Below are 22,717 nucleotides of genomic sequence, written 5' to 3'. Positions count from 1 at the left end.
ACATTTCCTTTTTTTTTTGGAAAAAGCCCTGTCTCACGTTAATATAAATATACTATTTTCTCTTTCACACCTAACCCACAAAACAACATCATCTAAAATCTCGTGTCAATCCCCAAGTGTGCCATCTATTATGGAACAGAGGGAGTACTATATTAGTTTTTACAATAAATGTGAGTGAGAATGAGTTATTGAAATGTGAGGTCCACTACCAAAAATGGTATGACAAATTTTTATGGACGACGAAGAGAGATGTTTTTTTTGCTCAAAAAAAATGACTCACTTATGGTGAGTCATTTTAAAAGGGAAAGCGACTCGCTTGTAATGGGACGGAGGAGTACTAGCTATATATGAAGAAATGTTCTTTATACATGCATTTGACTGGAATAAATACTAGCAAATTGGAATAAACCAAACTTCAAATGTGAGAAAAGAATGTCTTATAAGTATTTTGCTTTTCTCATAGTCGAGTGGGTGCTACGGATTCTAATGACCCACACTGAATTGCAATAGGTGTGAGATTTATAATCCAACACTAAATCTCATCCCTTAAGACTGACATATTAGAAGAGAGAGCTTATTTGATTTATAAAGCTCACACACGTTGGTCTTCACTACCGGCCTCGTTCATTAATTATTCATATGTTATTTGATCAAAATTTTCATTCTTGTGCTTCATTTTACCATTGTATCATAGTTATTGCTATATGGAGTACGAATCAACAACAACATTTCAAACAAATCCCTTTGACCACTTAGGCATGAAATTAATTAGGCTTTTTCATAGGTGACCAGCTCACATAAATTGGATTAGAACGAATTATACGAAACTTCCGATATGAGAAAAGAATGTATAAAAATCACCACTTAATTCAATTCCAATTCAAGAATCTCCTTTTTTTTATGTATGTATTTGCCTTTGTCTTTTGTCATTCACTTTGTGTCGTTGTTTGTCTTTAATTTGCTGTCCTTACATTTGAAAAGTTGTGAGAGTTGGATAAGCCATCATTGCTCATATTTGACAGTAGTAATAAATTGTGTTAATTAATTTCGGCAAAAATTCCGTATGAATAACTCGTAATCCCTCCGTTCCACCATAGTTGAGTCGTTTTTCCAATTTGGTAAGTTCCTTCATAATTGAGTCATTTCCGGGTATGGTAATAATTATCTTACTGTCCTTTCTTACTTCATTCACTCTTTTACTTTACCATCTCTGCTGTATGTCATTTTAGGTCAAATATCTCCAAGATAGAGATAGAGGAGTTATCTATCCTACCAAACTACCCCCGCAGTATATATATTATCTACATTAAGATGCGTGCCCTTAATTTGAAAAAAACAAATACTAAAAATCTAAAATATATAATTTGAACTGATGTTGAATCACAAGTTAATACAACAAAGAAATAGGTGCTTAATTAATCGCTCACACGGCTAGCTCAGCTGGTCTTAAGAGAGACAATTGAGTTTAAGGTTTAATTTAGGAACTCGTAGTGTGATATATGATGAACATTAATACGTGCTGATTTTAAAAATATAAATATTGTTTTGGAATTGATGTTCAATCACTACCAAGAAACACATAATCACGGTTAATATGACTAAGAAAGATGTCCTTATATCTTTAAGCATGTGAAGAAGTAAAAATTTCAGTATTTGAAGGCAAGCTACTCTCTTCATTAAATTAAAAACAACAAATTAAACACACAAATTAATAATGCAGTATGAAAAACATAACTCTACTAAACATTGAGCTCTTTTTTTTCAATCCACGACCTCAATGTTGCCATCTTTGATCATATTTTCATCGCAGAATTGGAAACAAAGGAAGAAGTTGCATGATGCACAGTAAAATCCAGATGATCCATGCTTATCCCTACCACAAACGTCGCAGCGGAGTTTTGTAGTGAGAATTTGATAGGTGAGTGTGTGGCAGTGAGCTCTGGGGATGAGAAATTTCTGACCAAACTTGATGTTTCTATAGCATCCGGATGTTGTTTCAAGGCAGTCCGGATGGAAGGATATATCGCAATCGCGGCAGTGGTACATCCAGCTCTTTGGGTGCATTTTTTTCTCGCAATGGTTGCAGTAGAAATCACCGGGACGGTTAAGAGTGGCGTTGTGCGTGAGAAGCAGCGGGTGGTGCTTGTCCCATCTACTGCTGGCAGCACCGCGCATTTAAAGTGCACGGTGAAATCACAGGTGTCGCATGCATACCTATGTTTACCATCATACAAGGTATGGCTACAGGCATCACATGTATCGCCATCTCGTCTAAAACTTTCTTCTCTGGAGAGAAGGTTGAGTGGGTGTGGAGGGTGAGCTGCGTGATATATGGTGTCCGGCATTGAAGCGCACTTTATATCTACTTTGAAGCTATTGCATTTTGTACAAGCATAGTATAAACCATTCGTATGCATGAAGCAGACGCTGCACTCTGTCATCTCCCATGGTTTATGTGTGTCGCCTGATCGAAGGACAAGGCTGTGATCATGTCTGTGGAGGAGAGGGAGAGAGGAGAGTTGAGTTGGCGAGCGAAAGCACGCCAAGTGGAGATAGTATTTGCATGATCTTATGCTACATCTCATGTAGTGGTAGTAATCTTTAGTACTACTACTACTTGAACAAGAAGAAGAAGAAGACATGGATGATGATGCTTGTTTCACAGGTATTGGAGTAATGCACCCATTGCATATTAACTCCGATTTTCTACAAGAGTAGTCTTCCTCGTCATCATCGTCATCACCATTTTCTTCTTCTAAAACTTCTTCTTGAAATGATGATGATGACGACGAGGAGACTAGTATGAGTTTGTGATGGTGGAACTCATAATCAACATCATCTTGATGATCAAGGATGAGTGAATGTGTATATGCATCAACTCCTTGTCTCCTTAGAAAAGCTCCAATTAGGTCCTCACCCACATCCACATCACTTATTGGAAACACCATAATCCCTTTCTCTCTACATGCAATGCAACAAAAACACACATTTCAACATATATAAACCAACAATTTGTTTTGATGATTACATAATCAAGAAAGATATACTACAATACCTAGTAGTGTGAGGCAATTTGGTGAAGGCGCAAGTGAGATGGACAGCATAGCTGCAAAGCGCACAATGATATATCCAATATTTGGATATTAATCTTTTACTGCACACTTCACAACGGTAGTTGTATATGAGATATTGAGGAGGGACATGGAAAGAGAGAGAGAGGGAGTGATTGTGATCTTCCCTTTGGATATTCTGAGGCAAGGAAGCACATCTCTCGTGGATCCAATACTCACAATCATCATTGGTGCATGTGTAGGAACTCCCCTTGGCTCCTATGGTGCCGCAAGCATCGCACTTGAAGGAACAACTTCTCCTCAGGAACAAGAGTTGATGATGAGGGTGACTCGGATGGTGTATGGTTCGCTTGTCACCTTCGGCTACTGCATACATCATGTCGCTGCCCTGCGCGCATCTGATATGTATCTGGAATGCACATTCTGTGCTCGTACATCTGTAGACAATTCCCCAGGCATACAATTGGCAGATTGGACAGCGCTCATCGATGGCCCAAGTGTTGAGTTGTTGAGTGAGTGTGTGTTGAGGATGCATCGCGTGCCTGATCTTCCTCGGCGCCTCTGCACAGTCTTCATGTAGTAGTTTTCCATACCCACATTTATGGCTACACCCATAACATTTATCTCCTCTTCTACAAGGCGTTAGACACCCATAACAGTATTCTCCTCTCTGAGCTTCCACCAGAGTAAGTGGATGCTGGTGGATCCAATGATCAACCATCCCTCTCTCCTCCCTCTCTTCTATCTCATTTTCTACTTTCTCACTCATTCTTATGTGTGTGTGTGTGTTTTCTTTTTTACTTCTTGTGTTTCTCTGTGTGTATGTGTACGAGAGGAGAACTTATGTATATATAGTGAAACACACTATGGAATCATATAACAACTTCTCATGTCAGCAAAGAATAATGTACTCACATAATTCACTCTTCCTTTGTCTCATCTCTTTTGCCTTTTGTTTTTCGCAATTAGACACGCACATAAAAAACTATATTATGTCCTCATTAAATGTCACATTTCAAACAAATCCCTTTGACCACTTAGGCATGAAATTAATTAGGCTTTCATAGGTGACCATCTCGCATAAATTGGAATAGAACGAATCATACGAAACTTCCAATATCAGAAAAGAATGTATAAATCACCATTTAATTCAATTCCAATTCAAGAATCTCCTTTTTTTATGTATGTATTTGCCTTTGTCTTTTGTATTTCACTTTGTGTCGTTGTTTGTCATTAATTTGCTGTCCTTACATTTGAAAAGTTGTGAGAGTTGGATAAGCCATCATTGCTCATATTTGACAGTAGTAATAAATTGTGTTAATTAATTTAGGCAAAAATTCCGTATGAATAACTTTTAATCCCTCCGTTCCACCATAGTTGAGTCGTTTTTCCAATTTGGTAAGTTCCTTCATAATTGAGTCATTTCCGGGTATGGTAATAATTATCTTACTGTCCTTTATTACTTCATTCACTCTCTTACTTTACCATCTCAGCTTTATGTCATTTTAGGTCAAATATCTCCAAGATAGAGATAGAGGAGTTATCTATCCTACCAAACTACCCCCGCAGTATATATATTATCTACATTAAGATGCGTGCCCTTAATTTGAAAAAAAACAAATACTAAAAATCTAAAATATATAATTTGAACTGATGTTGAACACAAGTTAATACAACAAAGAAATAGGTGCTTAATTAATCGCTCACACGGCTAGCTCATCTGGTTTAATTTAGGTTAAGGTTTAATTTAGGAACTCATAGTGTGATAAATGATGAACATTCAAATTTCAGTATTTGAAAGGCAAGCTACTCTCTTCATTAAATTAAAAATAACAAATTAAACACACTTAAATAATGCAGTATGAAAAACATAACTCTACTAAACATTGAGCTTTTTTTTTTCAATCCACGGCCTCAATGTTGCCATCTTTGATCATATTTTCAGCGCAGAATTGGAAACAAAGGAAGAAGTTGCATGATGCACAGTGAAATCCAATAGCCTCATGCCTATCCTGACCACAAACGTCGCAGCGGCGTTTTGTAGTGAGAATTTGATAGGTGAGTGTGTGGCAGTGAGCTCTGTGGATGAGAAATTTCTGACCAAACTTGATGTTTCTAAACCAACCGGATGTTGTTTTAAGGCAGTGCGGATGGAAGGACAGATCGCAGTCGCGGCAGTGATACATCCATCTCTTTGGATTCATTTCTTGCTCGCATTGATTGCAGTAGAAATCACCGGGACGGTTAAGAGTGGCGTCATGTGTCAAAAGCAGCGGGTGGTGCTTGTCCCATCTACGACTGAGGGTTGATGCGGGCAGCACCGCGCATTGAAAGTGCACGATGAAATCACAGGTGCCGCATGCATACATACCACCATACATGAGTCCATTACAGCCATCACATATATCGTAAGATTGTCTCCTAGTATCTTCTCGGGAGAGAAGGTTGAGCGGGTGTGGAGGGTGAGCTGCGTGATATATAGTGGCCAGCATTGAAGCGCACTTTATATCTACACTGAAGCCATTGTCACATTTTGTACATGCATAATATAGACCATTTGTATATTTCCAGCAGACTCTGCAATATGCCCACTCCCACGGTTTACGATTGTCACCGGATTGAAGGACAAGGCTGTGATCATTCTCATTCTCATTCTCATGTTGGTGGAGGAGAGGAAGAGAAGAGATCTGAGGTGGCAATTGGAAGCACGCCAAGTGAAGGTAGTATTTGCATGAGCTGATACTACATCTCATGTAGTAGTAGCAATCTTTACTACTTGATGAAGACGAAGAAGAAGATGATGTTTGTTTCAGAAATATCGGAGTAATGCACCCATTACATGTTAACTCCGATTTTCTACAAGAGTAGTCTTCCTCATCATCATCGTCATCACCATTTTCTTCTTCTTGAAATGATGATGATGATGAGGAGGAGACTAATGTAAGTTTGTGATGGTGGAACTTATAATCAACAACATCATGATGATCAAGGATGAGTGTATGTGCATCAACTCCTTGTCTCTTTACAGAAGCTCCAATTAGGTCCTCACCCACAGCCACATCATTTATTGGAAACACCATAATCCCTTTCTCTCTACATTCAATAAAAACACACATTTCAACAATACAATATAATTAGATTTACATAATGAAGAAAGATGTGGATGATTTATACCTAGTGGTGTGTGGCGATTTGATGAAGGCACAGGTGAGATGGACAACATAGCTGCAAAGCTCACAATGATACACCCAATGTTTGGTTACTAATCTTTTTCTGCACACCTCACAACGGTAGCCATATCTGAGATATTGAGGAGGGACATGAAAAGAGAGAGATAGGGAGTGAGGGTGTTCCTCCCTTTGGATATTCTGAGGCAAGGAAGCACATCTCTCGTGGATCCAATGCTGACAATCATCTCTGGTGCACAAGTAGGAACTCCCTTTGGCGTGTGTGGTGCCGCAAGCATCGCACTTGAAAGAAGAACTTCTCCTCAGAAATAAGAGTTGATGCTTGGGGTGACTCGGATGAGTTATGCCGCCGCCGCTGCTGCTCTGCTGCTCCTCGCCATCTTCGGCCGGATACATCATGTCGCTGCCCTGCGCGCATCTGATATGCATCACATACGCACATTCTGCGCTCGTACATCTGTAGAAAATTCCACAGACAGACAATTGGCAGATTGAACACTGCCTTACAACGTCAATGTTGAATTGTTGAGCCAGTGTGTGTTGAGGGTGCATTGCGTGTCTGATCTTCCTCGGCGCCTCTGCACAGTCTTCATGTAGTTTGACACCATACCAGCATTCCTGGCTGCATCTGTAATATGTCTCTCCCCTTCTATAAAGCGTTAGACACCCAGAACAGTATTCTCCTCCAGGAGCTTCCACCAAAGTAAGTGGATGCTCGTGGTTCCAATGATCAACCATCTCTCTCTCCTCCCTCTCTTCTCTCTCATTTTCTACTTTCTCACTCATTCTTATGTGTGTGTGTGTTCTTTTTTACTTCTTGTGTTTGTGTGTGTGAGAGGAGAACTTATGTATATACAGTGAAACATACTATGGAATCATCCAACAACTTCCTATATCAGCGAAGAATAATGTACTCACATAATTCACTCTTCCTTTGTCCCGTGTCTTTTGCCTTTTGCTTTTCTCAATTAGACACACATAAAAAAACTATAGTACTCCCTCCGTCCCGCTTTAACAGTCTCATTGACTTTTTTGTCATCTTTTTGTAAAAATGATAAAAAAATAGTGAAAGTAGAAAAATAGTAAAGTAAGAGAAACAATAATGTAGATAAGACTATTTTCTATATTATCCTGTCTCTTAATTTACCATTTCTCTTCTTTAACTATTTTTTTTTATCATTTTTACAAAAAGGGGCAGAAAAGTCAATGAGACTGCTAAAGCGGGACGGAGGGAGTAATTTGTTACTCTCTTCGGTCCTCATTAAATGTCACATATTTAACCAGTCCAGGTTTTATATACTACTCTCTTCGTTCCCTAAAAACATAAACTCTTTTCAATTTTGGTCTGTCCCCTAAAAATGAAAACTTTTTATTTAATGAAATTTATTTCTCTCTAGTAAGGTGAGAACCATTTTCCACTAATACACTTTTGTTTTAATTTCTCTTCTATTTTACTAATTTTGTATTAAAACTCCGTTCTGCTTCAAAAGTTTCTATTTCTAAGAGACGGAGGGAGTATTAATTTTATAATAATTGTGAGTAAAATCAGTTAATGGAATATGAAGTCCACTTATCACAAATAACAAAAATGAAATAGAATATTTAATGAGGATCGTCCAAATTAATTAAAAGAATGACCAACAAATTTTTAAGTACAACACCACTCCACTCAACTCCAAAAAATAGTACTCCCTCCGTTCCATAGTAATGGAGGCGTTTTTTTTCGGCACGGAGATTAAGAAAAATTGTGTTAGGTGAGTTAAATAAATGGAGAATAAAGGGGAAGATGAAAAAAGTAAGAGAGAGTAAAGTAGGTGTAGAAAAATGTGTTGACTTTTACTAAAAAGGAAATGATTCTATTACTATAGAACGTACCAAAATGACAAAATGACTCTATTATTATGGAACGGAGGGAGTATTACATCTGGAAAAAATAATCTTGTTTTTCATTTCAGGCTGTCCACCATAGTCAATCTTTATGTATTTATAATATTAGTAATTTTTTCCCCACTAATAAAATGAGTCTCACTTACCACTTTTCTATTTCTATGTCTTTCTTTTACCTTAGCAAATTTACATTAAAATATGTGTTTATAAGGAGTATTTATTATGGAAAGAGTAGTATTAATATTTTTGTATTCCAATAAAATTTAGACAATTTTCATTAATAGACACTCAAAATATATTGATCTTCAATATTTAAAATTATTTATATACTCCACTTTCGATCACACTCAACCTATCTCCCTTCATTCACTGATTACAATAAGGTTATGAATAATTATTAACATATGGAATAATTCTTCAATCATAATACATCATTAACTATTACTACTATTAAAATCCATGTCGCATTCATCAAACCCCTATTCTAAAAAAATAATCACTTCGTCCCAAAAAAGTTGAGTCGTACTGTATTACTACTTTTTAATCCGTCCCAACAAAGTTGGAGTCATTTTTTTTAAAAAAAAGGAAAAACATTTAATCACTTTTTTTTTATTCCATCATTTATTTTACTCTCTCTTATTTTTTAATCACTTTTTTTTATTCCATCATTTATTTTACTCTCTCTTATTTTTCCTACTTATTTCATTTTTCCTATTTATTTAATATAAATTCTTAACTTCGTGCCCAAAAATTTTGTCTCAACTTTTATGTAACAGAGGGATTATTAAATTAGAAAACTACAAATTAAATAAACTTATTTTTTTCATGAAACAATCCGTACAGGCAGCCGAGTACAATGCCCAACATGCTTACAAAATTAATATCTACTACACTACTTCCACGTTTATATCACAACATAAAAACTATTAAAATGTGGAAAACTTGTGACACCATTTATTATAAAATATCTCAAATGAAAGACAAATTTCCATCCATTTCAACAATCTCACAGTTTACTCACCGCCACAGAAAACATGTGTGTCCATATTTATCACACAATGTCTCCTCGAATTGTATATAAATTGAACATAATCTTCTTGAAATCATAGAAATTTAATATCCCAATTTACACACACACACACACAATATTGTCACATAATTTTAGCAGGTAAATCATCATGCTATCATTAATGTGGAGAGTCAAGAGAAGGGATTCTTCTAATTCCGAGAAAAAAAATATTTTCGATTTTTTTCCGAATAGAAGTAGTTATTCGAGTGAAGAAAATATGAAATCCGAAGATGGAGCTTCTTGCGACGATTATCAGTATTCTTACAATTTTCTCAACTCTTGCCACCTCTGTCACAAGCCATTGATTGGCAAAGAAATTTACATGTATAGGTAATTGATTATAATTCATATATACTGATATTGATTGATTAATTGAAAAGTTTCAATGTATTGTAGAGTGTTGCTTAGTTTTATACTTAACTGATAATGCTGTTTATTTTTTCAGAGGTGAAATAGGATTTTGTAGTGATGAATGCAGAAGCAAGCAAATGTATTTGGATGACATGAAGAAAATCGAAATTTCTACGAAAAGAATCTTGGCATCTTTTCATGAGCGACGCCGCAATGGAGGTGGCCGGTGTGAAGCTAGAGGCGTTGGAAGAGCCGAGGTGGCGGCGGCGACACCCATTTTCGTCTTGCAGTAGAGAAGGTTTTTAGTTAATGGAAAGGTGGTTTAGTGACAAATTTAGCTCGTATGGGAGTTAGGTTAATTAATTAGCTTATTTAGCTCATGTAATTTTTTATCGTTCACAAAAACTAGTCCTATAATTGAGTAATGTACTTCGATTTTAAGAAATATGGTAGAGTAGTATGTTATACTAATAGGTGTTGTGAGTAGAAATATGAGTTGATTTTAAGGTGAAACTTTATTATTAGTGTTTGGTTAGTTTTTGTTTCTCTTATAAATTCTCAACGAAATGTAACGACAATATATAATGTCATATGATTTGTTATTATCATATCTTAGAGTATAAATGTTTGCATTCTTACAAATTTTTATTATTCATTATTTGTTTTAATATAAATTTATTTTGATAAACAATGTTTAACGTTTTATTCAACGTATATATCGATAAAAAGGTTGTATCTATAATTATATGTGTGCCACATTTTAAAAAAAAAGATATTCTAGCGTATATAATGGGCCATGTATTATCAAATCCAAGCCCAATAACAGATAAAATTTTGAAATGTACTAATAACATTATTAATTTTTAAAATTGTTCGATAGTATTATTTCATCAACATTAAAATCGACTAATTTATATTCGACCATATATCATGGCATCCTTTATCATGTTTAAATCAAATAATTTTTAATTTTTATTTCCAAATTTGAAATCGATTTTTAGGATGCGTTTGATATATAGAAAAAGTCAAGAAAAATCGTATTTTATTGGTTTTTTCTATGAATAATATATGTAAGAGATATAGGGGTGTTGAAACGGGTACCCGTAGGTACCCAAACCCGATTTTGCGGGTACCCGTACCTGAAAACGTCAATATTATACTATTAAATCCCGACCCATATAGTTAAACGGGCAACCCCATACCCGCATCGGGTATCCCAAACCTGCAGGCATAATTTGAACTGTGTATTACTATATTATTCAATGGTAGCATTGTGTTTTTAGTTTTTGCGTATCATCAATGCTAGTCATCTAATACAATATTTTATATACATTTGAAATTCTAGTATTTTTTAAACTTTGTTGTATTTGCATAATTTCCGACTATTACTTATGCACAAAATATGGCGATTTCTCATCTCTTAGATATAATATGACTACGTACGATATATAATGCAAATCCAAATTTCAAATAAACAAATATGATAGAAACATCAAACATATCTAAAATTAAATCACCATTAAAAAATTTAATATAAAACCAAATATAATTCACTTTCATCAAAAGTCTAAATATAAATTTCAACTAAAAGTCTAAATATTTTAAATCTCTAATCTCTAATAAAAGTTTCACTTTCACCAATCTTGCAATCCTTCATTTGGCAACGGATAAATAATTGGAAATAAAGTGTATCATCGGGGAGTATATATAGATTTGAAACTAATTAACTAAAATAAAATATTTAAAAATCTTAACCCTAAAAATAACGGGTATTATCGGGTTTAACGGGTATACCCGTGCGGGTATACCCATACCCGCAAAAATTTAAAACAAACTACCCGATCCCACCCCGTTTCCCATTGTCGTCGAGTACCGGGTACCCGTTACCCGATGGGTAGTGGGTCGGGTTGAGGGTTTCCCGATATCCGCTACCCGTTTCGAGACAATGACAATCACATAATGAAATCATTAATTTAAATAATACTACTATATTGCATTTTTCTATTTTAGTTAACAAATTATTAAGGAGGAAGGCAAGTTTATATGAATTACGCAACGATCAACATTTATTTATAAAAAAAACTAGCTAAAATAATTTTAAAAATAAATAAGCTGAAAGAGGAAAGATATACTCAATATAAAATACTCAATATAAACTGAAAATAAATACAAAGAAATATTTTTTTAAAAAAAGAAACAAAAATGAAGGAAAATAGAGACAAAAAGAACAATACGACACTCGTACAAAGCGCCCAGAAAAATACATTCAAAATTCATCTAATTTGTAACAACAAATCGATCAAACCATGATTAAAAAGGGGAAGAATTAAACAGTGTTTAAACTCAAACACAACTACCGATTGGAAATTGACTTTGATAATCCAACAAATGGAAATTGCTGCAATTAAAGCTGACACAACATTCCTAACAAAAACAGGATTCAAGATTTAACAAAGGAAATTTGGTTTATTGCCGCATTATATTAATTGATTAAACACTTCAATTATTTTCTGGATGGCGATGATTTAGCGGTGGATAGAGATAGTCCATCACTCGTTTCCAAGATCAATTGATAGAGATTCTTGAAACACACGATTTTCCTTCTTTTATTTCCCCTTTTCCTATTGGATTTTTATTGGGCTGGGGTTGAAATTAGAAAAAAGGCAGTGGCATTAGGGTTTTCTATTCTTTCCTTCCCTCTTTGTGCGATAGGAGATTTGTTTTGTTGCGAAAGCTGCGATCTTTGTTGATTTCTCCATCTGGGCTGTGTAAGTTGCTCGATTTCTCCATCTGGGTCGTTGAGTTTGCTTGTTTTTGTAATCTGGGTGTTCACAATCTTGAATCTTTGTTTGTGTTTCTGCTGATTTTGGGTGTTCTGAGAGTTTTAAGTGATTCTTGTGTGGTTTTTATGAGCTGTGTTTGGTGATGTTGCTGAAAAGGTCTTTGCTTTATTTGATTTTTTCTGCAGATCAAGCATCGATTTTTCTGAATTTTGGAATGAGTTGTGAATTTGGGGCTAGAATTGAAGTGAGGTCTCATTAATCATGTGGTTTTTGAAGTGGATTTTGTGAGAGATAAGTGGTTTGGATAAGTTTTCCTTCTCTTTTTGAGTAAGACACACTGATTTGGATATGTTCCACACCCAAGGAGCTCTGAAACACACCTGCAATCTCCTCGCCGTCTTGTGTTCGGAGGCAGCAGAGAGTACGCGAAATCAAGATGTTTCGGAGGAGAGGAGGAGGTTCCCCTTCCCGGAAATTGCATCTTCGGGGCGTTTGGAGGTGCAAAACCAATGCTCATTAGCTCATGTAGTCGAATGTGATGTTGTTTGCTGCAGTTTTACATCTGTTATGTTTGTGTTGTTAGGTTCAAACGTTGAAGAATCCGACACCAGATGAGTTCCGCAAGTCTCTTGATTCGTGGCAGCCAAATCTCGTCTACTTGCAAGGGAAACAGCTGGATAATGAGGAAGTTGGGTCAATCTCGTGGGGAGGGGTGGAGCTATCCTCTCCCGAAGCTGTTTCCGGACTTTTTAGCTCCACAATGCCGACTACTGTATGTTGTTGCTTTGTCGACCTAGTTGTCATTATGTTTCCACGTTTTTACTATTACCTTCTGTTTAGTTGTAGCTTGTGACTTTTCCTAGGAGTTTAAGATCAATGATTTGAATTCAGAGTATTTCCTACAGGTCGACTTTAAATGTGAATTTAGAATTTCAAGAAACCACTCATGGAAAGTGCTATTATTTAAAGATTAGGTCTTTTGCATTTTGTAGTATTATCAGCCGAGAAGTGATAATGCTAGTGGAAGTATTGAAAACCGAACTGTTTCATGATATGATTTGGTAGAGTTATCATTTTACGACAAACCCGTTGAAAGTATATTCTATTTTCTTATCAGCTTCCTTAGATGATTTTGTGGAGTGAGAGCGAGATAATTAACGTAAGAATTATGACTTCTAGAATATGAGAAAGGCTAACCGCAATGAATAGTTTATAGTAGGGAACTCAAATCTCTTGTTTTTAGTGTCTATTTTTATTTCTGATGTTCGTGCTTTGCATAATCAAATTTATTTCGAAGTCTGATTGGAATTAAACCTTTATTTTGAAGGTTTATTTGGAGGTTCCACATGGTGAACAGTTGGCCAGGTCTCTACATTCAAAGGTAAGCAAAGAGGAGTAGCTTCGATTGTCGTAGATGTTTGCAATTTTTGACAAGAAAAGAAACATGCATGCAGAAGCCTGTGAATAATTCACCAATGGTTTGCTTCGAGCTCACCATCTCTGTCTGCGCAGGGCGTTGCTTATGTAATATACTGGAAGAGCTCGTTTTCGTGCTATGCAGCTAGCCATTTTCGTAATGCGTTATTATCCGTAATACAAAGGTAAATATATTTGTTTCGACAACTAAATGGTTCAATTATGTTTTCCACACCACCACCTCTTATGCTTTGTTTGCGTTGAAGCTTTGGTGTATTCACGTAAACTAGGTTTCTCGTGCATAAAATCTTGACCCAATTTTATTTTATCTACTGTAGCTCATCGTGCCATACATGGGATGCATTTCAACTAGCTGATGCCTCCTTTCGGCTTTACTGTCTTCGCAATAATTGTGTCCTCCCTCATGGCATGGAGGTCGATGATGAGTTGGGCCCTAATCTTTTCGGGGAGCCTCCTAGGATCACTGTCGACGTTCCTATGATTGAGGATGCAGCGGAAGATGAAGAAAGTACTTCTGGTTCCCTTCCTGAGATAAAGATATACGACGATGATGTCAAAATGAGGTTTCTCGTCTGCGGAGTTGCTAACTCCTTGGTAATGACACTAAAATTTTAAACATACCAAGCGTCGTTTTGAACAGAGAAGAAAAACTAAGAACTCACTGATTACTATTTTTTCAGGATGCTTCCTTGTTGAGTTCGTTGGAGGATGGTTTGAATGCCCTCCTCAGTATCGAAGTAAGCATCCTCCAGAAAAATTATAGAAAAACTCATTTTTCGGTTATTGGTAATTTAATTCTTGAAATGATGATCTGTTTGAGTACTCATTTGGTGTACTTTTGTTATTTGTGCTAATTCAGATGCGAGGGAGCAAACTCCACAATCGGGTTAGGTGAGTTTGTCTTCAAATTCGTTTGTTGTCGATTTTCTTTTCATCTTGTTTTGTTACACATACACCTATGTTTAAACATAGCTTGGAAACTTGACCTAATGATTGCCGCAAGACCTGCAATTGTCGAGCTTCATATGCGTTTCTGAATGTAAACTCGTATCTTATTCTAGTGCTCTTCCTCCACCCCTCCAAGCTGGCACATTTTCTCGGGGTGTCGTGACAATGCGATGTGATCTGTCAACCAGTAGTTCAGCTCACATTTCTCTTTTGGTATCGGGGAGTGCTCAGACATGTTTTGATGATCAGGTGATGTGTTATAGCTTTTCTGATAACTAATACCGGCTTTGCTGGTTTTTTCCTTATTATTTATGCATTTTGGCTGAATTCGGACGATACTCGACCTATTCTCACAGCTGTTGGAAAATCATATAAAGAGTGAAATCATTGACAAGAGCGAGCTGATCCACGCACTGCCGAATTCTGACGAAAACAAACCGCCCACATCCGAGCCTCGAAGGTCAGTCTCGGTAGCGTGTGGAGCAGCAGTATTTGAAGTCTGTATGAAGGTCCCGTCGTGGGCTTCCCAGGTACTAAATTTTAGTAACCACTGGTCTTCCGAGATCGATCCTTACAGTTGATACATAACTGCGTCTGATTTATCGAAACACATTTTTTTTTCTTATTGCTTCTTGGCTTCGATTTCAGATTTTGAGGCAACTAGCACCTGATGTTTCGTATCGTAATTTAGTAGCACTCGGAATTGCCAGCATCCAGGGATTAGCAGTAGCTTCATTCGAGAGAGAAGATGCAGAACGGCTCCTATTTTTCTGTTCGAGGCTTGGGGAGAATGGTATCTCGAATAATCTAAAAATCGGAAGCCCTCCTTCCTGGTTAAAGCCACCTCCTCCTAGTCGAAAGAGGCCCTCTATTTGCCACGAACTAAACACCAGCGTCGCAAACGGGACCTTCGTAAAAAAAGAAGAGAACGAACTTGTGTTATCCAACGGAGTCACCTTGCCAAGTACGACTCATAGACGAAGAATCAAGATAGCCGCCTTGAGGCCCATCCCTCACGTTCGTCACCAAAAGATGCTTCCGTTTTCTAGAATATCGGAGGCAGATGTGCACAATGGAGGCCCAGTGAAGGCTAACTTGCCTCCTCCTCCGCCAAAACATAATGCTGGGACGACACCAGCCTCCCACCGGAAATCAACTTCAGCTTCATTAGCTAAGCAGGTCATATCTTTAAATCCTCTCCCGCTAAAGAAGCACGGTTGTGGGAGAAGCCCGTTGCACGTGTGCTCTGAGGTAAATTGCTCTTCAATGTAAATACTGCCATTCGTCTCTATTTTGATTTTCGCAGTTTTCATCGTTCTGCTCCTTGTTTTCCGAAGGAGGAGTTTCTCAAGGATGTGATGCAATTCCTCATCCTTCGAGGGCATACTCGTCTCATCCCTCAAGGGGGCATTGCCGAGTTCCCAGATGCCATACTAAATGCAAAGCGCCTCGACCTATTTAACCTGTACCGGGAGGTGAGACTCCTCTCTAGTAATGCATATTGAAGGATCAGAATCGTAACAATCAGTAGCTAGTTTGATGATGCTTGTCGTCTCGTGATCAGGTTGTCACACGAGGGGGTTTCCACGTCGGGAACGGCATTAACTGGAAAGGACAGGTTTTCTCAAAGATGCGCAATCACACGGTCACCAATAGAATGACCGTACGCCCCAAAACTCGATCTCTTGATTTTGATACTTTTATGTGTTTTTTCCTACTTACACTCGGTGTTCGTTCGTTTCTTGGACCAGGGGGTTGGAAATACGCTCAAACGCCACTATGAAACTTACCTTTTAGAATACGAATTGGCTCACGACGATGTGGATGGCGAGTGCTGCTTATTATGCCACAGGTTCTTCCATAGTCCCCCCTTTTTCTCTTTTCTTGATTTTTCATAGCACACGCACACACGCACACACGCCTATGGACTTTTGCCCTTGAGTCGATCACGAAACTTCGATATTTCTAAAATATCCGCCAATTGCCACTACTCACCCCGATTTCTCTTTTCTAATATATGCACACACTTGCCCTCGTGTGTGTACGAAGCACTACACTTTATTTTTAACAGTTGAGTCAAGCAATGTCGATGCTTTGTGACGTGCACACAGAGCTATTGTGGATTTTGTGTAACCCTCGAGTCGATCACTAATGCTCGACGTTTTTAAACATTCACCAGTAGCGCGCCGGGAGATTGGGTCAACTGTGGTTTGTGTGGCGAGTGGGCGCATTTCGGCTGCGACCAACGCCCCGGTTTGGGCGCCTTCAAAGTAACATCTCAAATCCTCAATGACCAAGCTCATTGTTTATGGTATTATTGGTTATATTTTTCTTAAAAAAACAATTTCTTGAATTTTTTTTAGGATTATGCCAAGACAGATGGACTGGAATACATATGCCCACAATGCAGTGTTTCAAATTACAAGAAAAGGATGAACAAATCAGGAAATGGATATTCTTGAGTCTTTCCATAATTCTTTATGACCCCTCATATTTTGGGTTATTACATTCTACTCTATTTTGTGTGGAGAAAATGTGTTTTCGCCTCCCATTTTACTGCAGAGAAGTATCGAGTTTGCAGAGAAGGCCCGCGGAAAGGGGTGAAATGCAGAATATTAAATACATGGTGGGGAGGAAAATGTAATTTGGGGAAAATTTTAGGTGGTAGGAAGTGCTCCCAAAGAGGAAATTTGTGGGGGCTAATTGGATATAATAGCCAAATTAGTTGCTTAATTTGTAATTATATGGTTTTTGAGCCAAGATATTTTGTAGCTTTTGTAGTTTTATGGAAAATGTTATTTACCTATCTTTTGGAATTGCACTTGATAGGAACCACTCTCTAAGTTAGGAAGATTTCTTTTTTGGTGAATTATAGTTGGAGTATTTATTTTAGTTGGTACCTGAGTGTAATTTTCAAAAGTATATACTGTATGAAATGATGAACTTCTCTCTTTTATCATTTCTATAGATTTTGGATTAGTATAGAGTTCTTATAATTTCACAAGGTTGCTTCTCCTCCTCATTCATCAATTTGTGTGAGAAAAAGATGAGAAGTTATTATTAATAACTAAGATGTCATTAATGGTTATAACTTTGAGGGAGTCGAATACTAGATCATTGGAGTACAAGTGGCTGCCCAAACCTCCTCCACGACACTGATGTCGATCGATCTAGTGCACATTTTGGAGTGAAAATTGATACCAATTTTGTGTTGTTGCTGTTGACGTTTCTTTGGCTATTTGGGTGATTAGCGTTTATCATATTTGTTGGTGTTTGACTGGGATGTTGTACTCTTCTTTTTTCGGTTTTTGCGGTCTGGCTTCTGGCCGCTTGTCTTGAAACTTTGCTCGCTATTTGCCAGCTCGAGCCTTTTCTGATTTATCGAAAAAGTAGATTATTGGAGTATTTGAAATCACACTAATACTTCATCAATTTCATAGTAATTGAACCGTATTTTTTAGGGGTGTCCCGACTAAAGTGGGTCATTCCATCTTTTTGCAAAAGTTCATCTTTTTAATCTCTAACACTCCACTCTACTACATCTTTATTTATTTCTCTCATACAGTCTCTACTTAATTCACCAATTATTATTTTCATTTTTTCTATCGTGGGAGAAATGTCTTACTAATCCGAAGTATTTATTTTTAGTTATAAAATTACAACAAATTATAAATATGCTACGAAAGTATGAAAGCAATCTTACATAAGTTTTTACGATTGTGGATCGCTAAAAAGGAGGATAGGAACACATTTCCTTTACTTTTTTTCAAAAAATAAGAACAATTATTGACACACACAAACAAAAGTGGATAAATTTAATTATTAACATGCTTTCAAAAAACTTAAGGGCATAGTTTGAGTTTGAAATCCTACTTTAAGAGGCCTTCAAAGTTATATCTTTATCGATCTATATTCCCATAATATAAGTCCCCACACTATTAAATCAAGGCTTTAATATATGTAAGTCCCACCTCTAGTCTGTCTTTGGAAAAAAAAAATGAAAATTCTATATTTGACTATATCCATCCCCCATTTACTTGGCAAGACCCATCATAACTTGAGGTTTTATATTTTTGTTTGTGGACTACTATAAATAAGTGGGGAATTTAAATAAATCAGACACAAAAGCTATCTGTGTTTGTTCTCATACAATAGTTAAAGCATAATATTTGTTTTATACTTCAATGTATTTTAGGTAGCAACATTGTCTTCATCTTTATCTCATGATTTTTATTGTTTTAGTGTCAGTCAAATTTGGTTTATTTTATTGTTTAACTTTTACTATGAATAATATGATGACATTTTGAATATAAATAAGCATTTTTCTTGGTGCTTGTAACTGTAAAGGGTGACCAAAAAGTATATTTCCACTGCAATAGCCAATATCAGTCAAATATTTTTTTAAGTATATTCATTTGTGTACAAAAATTGACATGATTCCAAATTCATAATCTAAAAATCAGAATATATTGGAAATCATACTCCCTCTATCCCAGCTTATTGACGGCTTTTTTGCACGTGTTTGGAGAAAATGATAATAAATAATTTAAACGAAGAGAAAGTAAAATAATAAAGATAATAATGCAGAGGAAACTCTATTTTATAATTATTCTTACTTTCACTTTACTTTCTCTCCACTTTAACTATTTATTACTCCATTACTTTATCAAAACACCGATAAAAAAGAAATTAATCACATGAGTTGGGACGGAAGGAGTAATAATTTACAAAATTGATAAGAGAAACTCCCTTCATCCATGAACGAATTATAGAAGTCTTATTTTTTTCAATACAAAATTTGAAAAATGTGAAGAAATATTAATTAAAAAAATTAATAAAATGTGAAAACTAAGATTATTTAAGATTGATTAAACAAAGATTAATTAAGATTGAACAGAAAGGGTAAAAGCCAAAAGGTAAGAATAAGTAAAAGATATATAAGGGCATGTTTGGGGTCTGTTTTACGGTGAAGAAATTCAGCTCGGAGACGACGACAAGTCTTCCCGAAACACGACAAACCAAACGTGTCCCAACACCTCCACTTCATATTTTCCCCACATTTTTTAATTATACTATATATTTGCACGACATTCCATCTATATACTCTTCAACACTATATCACATTAATATAATGATTCATGATTTAATATAATTATTTTTTAATCAAGAGTTAACATAATCTAATAGTAGAAATATATTAATATTGATGTGCGCATCAAGTGGATTTATCATATTCAGATTAAATTTGATTTCAATTTTGTTTATTTATACAGTTATTAAATTTGAATTTATATCAGTGGGGGAGTGTCATCTACAAAATATTCCTATTTTTTATGGCCGACTATCTTTATATATTTTGGTAAAATATAGTATCACTATATTTTTTTTGTACTTAGAACTATTTATTTATTATTGGTGAAAAAAAACAAAGTTTTTGTAACTTTGGCATCCCGTGATTATTATACTGTAGCTGTACTTTTTTTCCTTTTTTTTTGCCAAAACTTTTTTCCTTCAAAAAGAAAATAAACATAAGTTAGTCTTATTTTCATAATTATATTTTTGAATATGCGCTTATCACATACTATCATCAAAATCAAAATGAGCAAGGAATCGAACAAAGTAAAAGAGATACGACATATCCATCGGAAGGCGTAGCGTAAGTGGTGCAACGATTAATGGAGGATAAAAAATAAAATTAAACCTTAACTCTAAAGTATTGGCCGGAACTGTTACACATGAGTTCAACGACAACTCCAAAGATCATATTCTACTTTTTTCTACCCTCAAAATTACTCATTATAATTGGGATTAAGCATTCAAAATTTGAATTATTGAGAACTTGAGAAATCAAGCATAAAAATAAAAAGGAAAATATGTTTCCTTTCATAATTAGACAGCAACTACCTTTCATTTTTATGTTCCCCTTCAAAATTCAACTTTTACCTTTTCATCAATAATTTTGCCCTTTACAAAGCCAATAAATGATTTTTTAAAGCTGAACAAATGTAGGCATAAAAATAGAGCCTATTTATTTACGAGTTTAAGTTGTGTAACACCAAAACCAAATAAATAAACATTAGAGAGGCTTTTCATGTTCATTTCCCTAACTTTAGCTTATGCAATTTTGCTTATTTTAATCATATTGTATAAAAACAAGAATAACAATAACAACTTACATACAAATTGCAACTGTTTGATTTGAAGCTTTCACTTTTTTAACTTGGGTCCCATTTTCATTTTATGAATTTTTTTGGTTGTATCCTCTTTTTTGACTCTACACAAACCACAAATAATCTGAGACATATTAAAATGAATTAATAGAATATCATCTAATGCTTGATGTGTCAAATTTGATATTTCATCACATTTTTGAACAATATTAAAATAAATAAAAACTGAATTTTGAAGCTAATGTAAAATAGTCTAAATAAATTCAAAATCTATTATTATTATTATTATTATTATTATTATTATTATTATTATTATTATTATTATTATTATTATTATTATTATTATTATTATTATTATTATTATTTATTTATTTTTATTTTTTATTTTTTTTTATTCTTTTGGTTAGTAGGAGGGAGGAAGTCCATAGTTTAAAAGGACTATGCTTTAATTGCTGGAATTAAACGACAAACGAATATGTCTTGTTTCACTCAACAACTATTGCAGCACACGTGACAATCAATTAGTACTAAAATTTAGCCTCACTTATGCATATTATTTTATTTTTGTAAATTTTCATTTATTAAAGTACTTATATTATATTACTACTACAAGATAAAAAATTAGCTTTGCCTAAAAGTGTAATTCTCATGTGATAACATGGCTCGTCCCTATCACAATAAATCACACGATAATGTAGAATAAACTAAAATGATATAGTAATTAAATATTATTACAAGATTGTACCTTTCGCAATACAAATTGATACATTTCACCATCAAGTTACCAAATTCATACATATGGGATTTAGGAATAGATTTATGCATCACTTAATTTAGCCCAAAAATTGACAGTGAACTAACCGCCAAAATGAATTGTTTGTTCCCCATAAATCTATTCTTGGATAAAGAAGAGTAGATGCATTCAATTAAATAATTAATTCACATTATAAGCTATACAAAGCATTCAATTAAACAATTGATAGTAATTCACATTAGCGTATCCACAATGGGGCGAACTATAGCCCGTCCTAAGAGCATTCCCAATGCTCTCCCTAAAAACTCCCTTATTTCTCCCTAACTCCTGCCACATCAGCGCCACATCAGCACCAAAATTTATCCCCAGTTTTTAGCCAACTGCTCCAATGGTTTCTCCCTTATTTCTCCCTTATTTTGGGAAAAAAAAAACGCCGAAAATCGCCGAATCGCGCCTACAGTGGGCGCCGATGATTCGGCGATAAATCGGCCATGAAACGGGAGTTGGCGTTAATTCGGTAGAATTAACGCCGAAAAAACGCCGAAACACTCGGCGATTTTCGGCGAAAAATCGCCGAGTGTTATCGCCGGATCATTGGGAATGCTCTAAAGCCCCTTCTATGCATTGTCACATCAACATTTTATTCTTCAACCCTTCCACCTGCAATGGGGCGGACTATAGCCCGCCCTAAGCATTTTACTTCTATTTTATATTTATATAATTTATGCAAATAAAAACAACACAACTTTAATAAGGCAAATCCTACATTTACTTCATTCGGACTTGGGTAATCGCCGGGATTCATTTTGTTTGATATGTAGAAAATATAGTGTGAATTTGAGAGTGAAAGAAGTAAAAAGTGAGGGTATATTTAGGTTTTGAAAATTGATTAAAATAAAAAAAAAAAACTGAAAACACGTGTGCATCGTCCGCGCTTCGTCCACGGACGATCGATCGAGCGCTAAACCATCGTCCGCGATGACTGTCGCATCGTTCGCCCCATTATGGCTGCCGGCTGGCCTTATGAGCTATAAAAATATGAATTTTTCCACATTAGCA

General features: G+C 35.6%; 2 protein-coding genes, 1 long non-coding RNA gene and 1 pseudogene across 4 annotated transcripts; 2 read left to right on the top strand and 2 right to left on the bottom strand.

The window, feature by feature from the left end:
* Window positions 1–1,635: 1,635 nt before the first annotated feature.
* On the bottom strand, window positions 1,636–3,872 carry LOC125208057 (uncharacterized; annotated as a pseudogene). The gene is made up of 2 exons (XR_016132597.1): window positions 3,056–3,872; window positions 1,636–2,961 (listed from the first exon to the last, which is right to left on the bottom strand). The product of XR_016132597.1 is annotated as an uncharacterized LOC125208057 (transcript).
* Window positions 3,873–4,888: 1,016 nt separating this feature from the next.
* Window positions 4,889–7,078, bottom strand: LOC125207012 (uncharacterized). Its single transcript, XM_048106222.2, has 2 exons — window positions 6,246–7,078; window positions 4,889–6,164 (listed from the first exon to the last, which is right to left on the bottom strand). The coding sequence occupies exons 1-2, from the start codon at window positions 7,043–7,045 to the stop codon at window positions 4,973–4,975; spliced, it is 1,992 nt and encodes a 663-aa protein (XP_047962179.2). The 5' UTR covers window positions 7,046–7,078; the 3' UTR covers window positions 4,889–4,972.
* A 2,130-nt stretch (window positions 7,079–9,208) lies between these two features.
* LOC125208522 (uncharacterized) lies at window positions 9,209–10,090 on the top strand. Its single transcript, XR_016132242.1, has 2 exons — window positions 9,209–9,545; window positions 9,661–10,090. It is a non-coding gene; the product is annotated as an uncharacterized LOC125208522 (long non-coding RNA).
* A 1,848-nt stretch (window positions 10,091–11,938) lies between these two features.
* On the top strand, window positions 11,939–17,540 carry LOC125207294 (AT-rich interactive domain-containing protein 4-like). The gene is made up of 16 exons (XM_048106571.2): window positions 11,939–12,334; window positions 12,535–12,847; window positions 12,933–13,121; window positions 13,677–13,730; window positions 13,862–13,950; window positions 14,104–14,380; window positions 14,467–14,523; window positions 14,646–14,677; window positions 14,848–14,983; window positions 15,091–15,264; window positions 15,383–15,985; window positions 16,072–16,209; window positions 16,299–16,397; window positions 16,486–16,586; window positions 16,914–17,004; window positions 17,098–17,540. Exons 2-16 carry the CDS (start codon window positions 12,698–12,700, stop codon window positions 17,194–17,196), a joined length of 2,289 nt encoding a protein of 762 aa, XP_047962528.2. The 5' UTR covers window positions 11,939–12,334; window positions 12,535–12,697; the 3' UTR covers window positions 17,197–17,540.
* Window positions 17,541–22,717: the final 5,177 nt, after the last annotated feature.

This window comes from Salvia hispanica, chromosome 6 (assembly GCF_029641045.1).
Source record: "Salvia hispanica isolate PSC_SH4W2 chromosome 6, Shi_PSC_v1, whole genome shotgun sequence".
Classification (NCBI taxonomy): Eukaryota; Viridiplantae; Streptophyta; class Magnoliopsida; order Lamiales; family Lamiaceae; genus Salvia; species Salvia hispanica.
This window is presented reverse-complemented; position numbering and strand designations above follow the sequence as displayed.